Source organism: Lycium ferocissimum, chromosome 8, assembly GCF_029784015.1.
Source record: "Lycium ferocissimum isolate CSIRO_LF1 chromosome 8, AGI_CSIRO_Lferr_CH_V1, whole genome shotgun sequence".
Lineage (NCBI taxonomy): Eukaryota > Viridiplantae > Streptophyta > Magnoliopsida > Solanales > Solanaceae > Lycium > Lycium ferocissimum.
In genome coordinates, this window is record NC_081349.1 from 48,105,734 (window position 1) to 48,113,406 (window position 7,673).

Genomic DNA, 7,673 nt, shown 5'->3' on the forward strand with positions numbered 1-7,673 from the left:
TATGTTTCTAAGAAATCACGGTGCGAGTAACGGCTTTAGAAGATGTGAGAGAAGGAGTTAGAGGAATCAGAGTATTTTATCGATTCAGAATGGGCTATGGTTTGTGACCACGTTTTAGAGGATTGCGTTGGTTTGGTAGGTGTTTGGGGGCCTATTGATCGTGTTCAGGGTTGCGATTTTATCCAATCAGAGAATTTGAGTAAAAGCAAATTGTTATTTGAGGATCAGTTATGAAGGAAATTTGAATATGGAGATATGAAAATTAGAGCTTTAGCTATGTTCTGAGAGTTGTGACTGGCAAGTGAGCCCGAGGTGTATCGGGCCATTTTAGACCACCCGTTGTTGGACCCTTTGTTCTATGAGTTAGTTTTCACCAGATCTATCGAATGGTCATCCGATTTTCCATGTTCATGTTGGAGAAGTACCATTCTGGTGGTTTCTGTATCATTTGCTGGGATTCAGTTTTGTTCGATGAGAATCCTTCCTATAAAGAGAAGTCCGACGTGCGTGGCCGATATCTTCGATTGTCGATTCGAGCATTTTTATTTCTGTCCTCTCTTCCTTATCGGTCGAGGAAGAGCGATTATTTAATTGGTATCTAATGTAACGACCCGTTTGGTCGTTATTGCATTTTCGGCCCTTTTGACCTTTTTCGAGCTTGGTTAGCTCACTTTTGACCTGAGAGGACCGTTGACACGCTTCCCGATGTGTTTGGATATGATTTGGGTGACATTTTGGGAAATTTGGGCTTAAAGTGAAAAAGAGTTGACTCAAAGTTGACTTTTGGATAAACATACTTTTTTTTTTAAAAGCTTGTCCATCTTGGTTCAATAAGCATGGACTTGGATGTATTTATTGATTCAACAGTACAAAAGAGGGGTTCATACTTAGAACTCATACCCATACAAGGTGGAACGGGCTCCAACCATGCCATGAAAGTAGGTTAGCATGTGAGATCTCAAAAATATATTCCAAGAGGGAGGGAGATGTTAGCCTATACATTTACTCCCCTGTCTATACAAATGTGAATTAATGAACATCAAAGAGATAAATTCTTTATAGTTGCATGTCAAGACTGAAAGATTTTTGAGAAATCTTTGTCTAAAAGATGGGAAGCCGAGTTTATCCATATTGTAAACACCTTTAGCACTCAGAAGCAACTGGGAATATGTAGAAAACCAGTTTGTATCAATGCATTCCAAACCATGATTAGCAAGCACATCGGCAACCTTATTTGCTTCCCTATAGCAGTGATGTATGTTGATCTCTTCAAAGGACTCGAATAATCTTCTAATGTTAAGCACTACAGAAGCAATATTCCAAGGGATCTTGTTAGTATCTTTGATCCAATTGACAAGCATAAGAGAGTCACTTTCAATTTCAAGGAATCTGATTCCCTTGTCTTTGCACCATTGAAGTCCAACTTGTAGGGCCATTGCCTCTGTCAAATTGTTAGACATATGTCCCAAATTTGATGCATATGCAGTAATCAAATCTCCTTGTGTGTTCCTAATAATTCCTCCTCCACCACTAAGTTCAAGATTACCCTTAGAACATCCATCGGAGTTCAGTTTCACCCAATTAGTTGGAGGAGAAATCCACTTTACTGCAAATGTAGTAGTTGTATGTTGAGCTTTTTCAGTAAGATCATAAAAATGTATGCTCTTCATAAAAGGAGGAATTTTAGGGAACTGATTATGAGCAATCAAAATAAGTTGCTGATTAATCTTCAAAATGATTCTATAAGGGGACATTCTAACATTCTCATATCTGCTTTTACACCTGGCTTTCCAGATTTGCCAGATGATGATGCCAGGTGTAATTTGCAAAATCAGTTTTTGAACAGGATTAGAGGGTTTCATGAACCACCATTTGAGAAGCATTTGCCTCAGATTGTCTTGGTCTATATTTATCCCCATCATCTGGCTAAAATGCTTCCATATTCTCTTACTGATAGATCCCTGACCAAATAAATGCTCCTCATCCTCAGAAGCTGGACTTGAGCAGCAATCACATCTCGATGGAATATTACAGCCAAATCTCATGAGATTACCATCCACAGCTACTTTATGTCACAAGATTTTCCAAAGAAAAAAGGAAATTTTAAAAGGGCATTTCTTGTGCCAAATCAATTTGTTGACCAAAGAGATATTGTGGGAAGTTCTTAAAACATTCCAAGCAGAGTTGCAATTGAATTTTCCATCTGATGAAACAATCCACATAGGACAGTCATTTAGATGAGAAGATCCAATTTTAACTCCAAGGATAAGTTGAACTTTATCAGGAGGAAGAACTTGGGAGAGTTTTGAAATGTTCCACCTTCCATCAACTATAAAATTAGACACCTGAATCTTGATAGAGGTAGAAGTAACACCAAAATCAGCTAATTTACCACAACCTATCCAATTGTCCCACCAAAAACTAGAAAAGCCAGAGTTGATTTTCCAATTTATCAAGTGATCCACTCTGCTTCTAATCTTCATCATTCTTCTCCAAGTGTGAGATTGAGAATAATTCCATTTTCTAGCAATGGGATGGACTCTTTGACAGTATTTACCTTTCATGAAGTCAGTCCACAAGGAATTCTTACTTCTAAAATGCCACCATAATTTTGTTGAAAAAGAATCAGAGATATCTTCCATAGATCTTACACCAATTCCTCCTTCAATAGTAGGAAGACACATCTTCTCCCATAATGACCAATGAAACTTATTCTTGCCCTCCATAGATCCCCAGAAGAAATTAGCAAACGCTCTCTCAATTTGTTGAAAAATTGACTTAGGAGGTTGACAAATGGATAAGAGGTGCATTGGCATAGCACTTAAAACATGTCTAATAAGGATCATTCTTCCTCTAGGAGAGAGGAGTCTGTTTTGCCAAGCACCAATCCTTTGAACTATTTTTGTAACCATATCAGTGAAGAAATGTATTCTTTTCCTTCCTGAGAAAAGAGGACACCCCAAATAAGTGATTGGAAATTCCTTTCTCTGAAAATCCAGTAGCTTAACAACAATCTTCCTCCGCTTAGTTGGAGCATCATCAGCCATCAAGAAGCAGCTTTTGTTCTTGTTGATAAGTTGTCCAGAATTTGCTTCATATCTTTTCAGAACATCCAGGACCAATTGAATAGTATATATTTTACCTGCACAAAAAATAATTATGTCATCAGCATAGGACAGATGATTGATCCTAGGTCCATTAGTCGACATATTAAAGCCAATAAACCTTGGATCATCATATAATTTATTCAAAGCTCTAGTTAACACTTCGACTATAATAAAGAGAGAAGGAGAAATTGGGTCCCCATGCTTTACACTCCTGTCTGATTTGAAAAAACCACGTCTTTTTCCATTTATGACCACTGAGTACCATATATTGGATAGGAGATTCCAAATCATAGTAATCCATTTCTCAGAGAAACCCATTCTTCTCATGACAATACATAGAAAATTCCATGACAGTCTGTCATATGCTTTGTTCATGTCCAATTTTATAAGGACATTTCCCCCTTTGTTTGGTTTTCTGATATTATGGATTATTTCCTGAGCCAACAAAACATTTTCTCCAATAGATCTATGTCTTACAAAACCACTTTGATTTTGTGATATGATTCTTGGGATAATTCTGGAAATCCTTTAATTCAGCACTTTAGAAATAATCTTTTGTGATACATTGCTCAAACTGATAGGCCTGAAATCAGAAAAAGTTTGAGGGTTATCAGTTTTAGGAATAAGAGCTAAACAAGTGTTAGTAAAAAATTTAGTAAGATGTTGTCCATTCAAAACAACTTTGACCATCTTCACAATCTCTGGACCAATGATCTCCCAAGTTTTCTGATAGAAAAAACCATTAAACCCATCTGGCCCTGCAAAGCTATTAGGATCCATGCTAAAAATAGCTCTCCTGACTACTTCGTGAGTAGGATCTTCTGTGAGCATCCTATTATCCTCATCTGTGATCATCTGAGGAACCAAGTTGATCAATTCCATATCCACCTTTTTGTCCCCATTTTTGAATAGATTTTGATAGAAAGAAACAGCAGCAGCTCCAATGTTGTCATCTCCCTCCACCTATTGATCATTGACACTGATTCTATGGATATTCAGCATTTTCCTCCTTCCTTCCACTAAGTTGTGAAAGTATTTAGTATTCTCATCTCCCTCCTTGTACCACTGGATGTTAGCCTTTTGTCTCCAAAAGTTGTCAACAATTTTATGTTGCAGTACAAGTTCTGCCTTGGCTTTGTTAAGAGCCATTCTATCATTATGATCCAGCGAATTCATCCAAGCTTCTTCACAGTGAGAAACATTTTCCTCCATAAGTTGAAGTTTCAGGAAAATGTCTCCAACCTGAGATCTTGACCACTCACTAAGAGCTTTACTAACAAGTTTGAGTTTCTGGTGAACGACCCAAAAAATATTACCCGTAATCTCAGAATTCTAATGCAGTTTCACCAGATCATAGAAACCAGCCTGATCTACCCATAAATTAAGGAATCTAAAGTATTTAACAAAATTATTGTCCTCTTTATAGGCAGAAATTAAAAGAGGACAGTGATCAGAGCCAATCCTAGGCAGGTGTTGAGCAGTAGTTTTATAAATAGATTAGTCCACCCATCATTAGCCAATACTCTGTCCAATCTTTTCCATATAACATCACTGTTCTTTCTTTCATTACACCAAGTAAAGTTGCTTCCAAAGTAACCCAAATTAGAAATTCCACAGTCATTCATACATTCCAAGAAAGGTAAACTTTTGTTGAGTCCATGAGGTAATCCTCCAAATTTCTCTCGGGGTTCAAGATACAATTATAATCTCCCCAAACCATCCAAGGGGAAGAAACAGTGGAAGAGAATGCTCTCATATGATCCCATAATTCTTCCCTACCTGCAGAGTTAGACTTAGCATAAACAGAGGAAACAAATAGGTTAGTCATAGGATTCCCAAACTTTATTAAACATGTGACCATCTAGGCATGATTAGCAAATACATTACACATCAATTCAGAGCTCCAGAAAATCCAAATTTTGTTGCTGCTGTTAGAAAAACAGCCATTCATTCCTAATATATTTTTGTAATGCTCAATAGAAGTATCCTGCAAAAAAGGTTCTTGTAAAGTAATAAAAGATACTCTATGAAATTTGACAAGGTATACCAGTCTTTCAGTAGCAGCCTGGGATTTCATTCCCCTAATGTTCCAGTTAATGAGCTTAATCATAAAACTAGATTCTTGGGGGGTTTTTTTTAGGACATCTTTTGTGCTTGTGTGTTTGGCTTGCCACTGGATTCCCCCACTTTTTTCTTTTTCTTTACAGCTCTTGGGGATAATCCTTGTTTCTTACAAACTTTTGCAACAACCTTTTGTTGTTCTTCAGTGTCTTTGTCTTTCCCAATAGTAGTATCAATCAAATTTTGTACTTCCTCATCAGATGATCCATCGCTACTATCATCATATTCAGTAGAGGTATTGCCAGCCCACTCATCTTCATGAGGTTTTTTGTTTTGAGTTGGATCCTGTTTATCAGGTTCATTTGTTTCCTGAGCTTCAGTGTCTTTATCACCTTCATTCCCCAACTCAATGAACCTATTTTGAGTAAATTCGCATTCATCAGGAACTGAGTTATGTTTTACGAGTTCTGCCTTTCTTCTTCCTCTTAGTAATCCAAAGATGATCATTAGCAGTCTTGTCCTTTCCATATTGAAGTAACATTATATGTAGTTCATTAGGGTCCTTAATAGGAGTAGCTACCATTTGTGTGCCTTTTGCCATTAGTTGTTGTTGATGCTCCAAATCCTTATCATATGTTTGAGGATTGTTTGCAGTGTTGGTGGTGTTGCTTTCTATTGTAATGTCATCCATCTTCTTCTTCTCAGTTTCACCAGATTTAACCATCTCATTGGTAGGAGGAGGTTTATCCACCCCAAAAATAGCTCCAGTAGGTTTAAAAGATTTTTTAGGAGGGGCACTGGTTCCTCTTTTATTGTTGAATCTGGTTTCTTTCTGGGCCTGCACTTGTCTACCTCTTTGGCTTTGAGAAACTACTTCTTTAGCAGAGTTCTTAGTCACCACAGTTCCCTTAGACGTTGTAGCTTCCATTGTCCTTTTAGCGCCACCAGTCTCAACATTATCTTTTAGCATAGTAATAACCTGATTGACATTGACGGTTTTAGAGATCTCAGCACTCTTAGCCCCATTAGAATCCTTAAACAGATTTGTGCCCTTTGTAGCATTTGCTTCCTGATCTCTGTTGTTTTTGTTCTTCTCCTGGTTATTTTTGTCAAAATCTTCCCTTTCAACCTTATCCTTCTCCATTCTTCTACATTGATTCATATAGTGTCCTTGTAGTCGACAGTAGTTGCAGTACTTAGGAACCCCTTTATATTCAATTTTCTGTTCAAATCCTTGTAGGGGAATAACAGCATTCCTAAGTCCCACCCAAATCTTATTCAGTCTTGGCTTAGTAAGATCAATTTCAATGCGGACTTTTGCCATACTTGGCCTAGTCCTTCCTTTAGTAGTTGCATCCATGGCCAACGACACTCCAATAGGAGCCAAAATCTATTTTATATATTGCCATGTATGTAGATGGAAGGGGAGTTTTGGAAGCAATACCCAAACAGGAGTAAGAGGGCAATCCTCTTCTGGGTAAAATCAAGGGTCCATCTACTCATCCACATAGGTTGTTCTTCTATTTCAATAACATGTTTGAAGTAAATAGTATTGAAATTCTCTTCATTACAGACATCTATGAAAACGTTACGATTGTCATACACCCCAGTTTTCACAGTATCTTTAAAAGCGAATCTTTCTTTGATAGTAGCTCGAATTGTTTCAATTTGAGGTCTAGTTTTCAGGAATCAACCATTAATTGTGTACTTGCATTCGTCGGCCATAAGACCATAATAATCCTCAGCATCAAATATCACCGCCGCCATCCCATTGTGTTTTGTTACTATTGATTGCACCGAATCCCTCTTTTGTTCTGTAATCATTTGAGATCCGGAGAAAGCATTCAAGTAATTGGCTTTTGGTGGAATAGTTTCTGAGATTTTCTTCGCCCCCTCTCCTAGATCCGGTGGATGGTCAAGACGCGCCGGATAGGGTTCGGCCACCGTCGCCATAGAGTGGCGCGTGGGGGGCAATCATGGTTTTAGATACGTTAGTATCCATTGGTGAAGAGAGAGAAGAGAGAGAAATGTGGTTTTAGGCTTAGGATAAATAGACCTTTTTCAAAAATCCTTCGATTCTGAGAGATCCGGATGACCTTTTAGAACTTGTGTGTATATCTGGTTCGGTTTCCAATGCACTCAGGTGCATTTTGGGACTTGGGTTTTAAAGTTGGAGTTAAGGTATCGGGGGTTGACTCGGTCAACGAGACCTCTGTTGAGAATTCTGAGCCTATGAGTGCATTTGTAGTGTGTTTTTATGTGTATCTATGTATGTGGATTGTGAGCAGATGACCTCGGGAGTTAGTCAGGAGTTAGTCGGGATGGCTGCTGGGGTGGCCAAGCTCTGTTGTGGTCTGACCGTCCCGACGGTCTGAGTGATGTCGGTGAGGTGCCGTCATAGCGGTCCCGATGCCGCTGTATCGGTATCGGACCTGTTATATTCATAATTGTGTATTAAAAAGCCCTTAGTCCCTCACTTATTTCCATTTCGAAAACTGAGCTCTT

General features: G+C 38.3%; 1 protein-coding gene across 1 annotated transcript; it reads right to left on the bottom strand.

Annotated features, from left to right (window-relative positions):
* Positions 1 to 5,243: 5,243 nt before the first annotated feature.
* LOC132066438 (uncharacterized) lies at positions 5,244 to 6,528 on the bottom strand. Its single transcript, XM_059459750.1, has 2 exons — positions 5,708 to 6,528; positions 5,244 to 5,583 (listed from the first exon to the last, which is right to left on the bottom strand). Exons 1-2 carry the CDS (start codon positions 6,526 to 6,528, stop codon positions 5,244 to 5,246), a joined length of 1,161 nt encoding a protein of 386 aa, XP_059315733.1.
* Positions 6,529 to 7,673: the final 1,145 nt, after the last annotated feature.

Excerpts from the sequence above, each read along its gene's own strand:
- LOC132066438 (XM_059459750.1), bottom strand. The coding sequence starts at position 6,528 with ATGGATGCAACTACTAAAGGAAGGACTAGGCCAAGTATGGCAAAAGTC. Across the intron at positions 5,584-5,707 it reads CCTAATGAACTACATATAAT|GTTCATTGAGTTGGGGAATG; the intron begins GTTACTTCAATA and ends TACTCAAAATAG.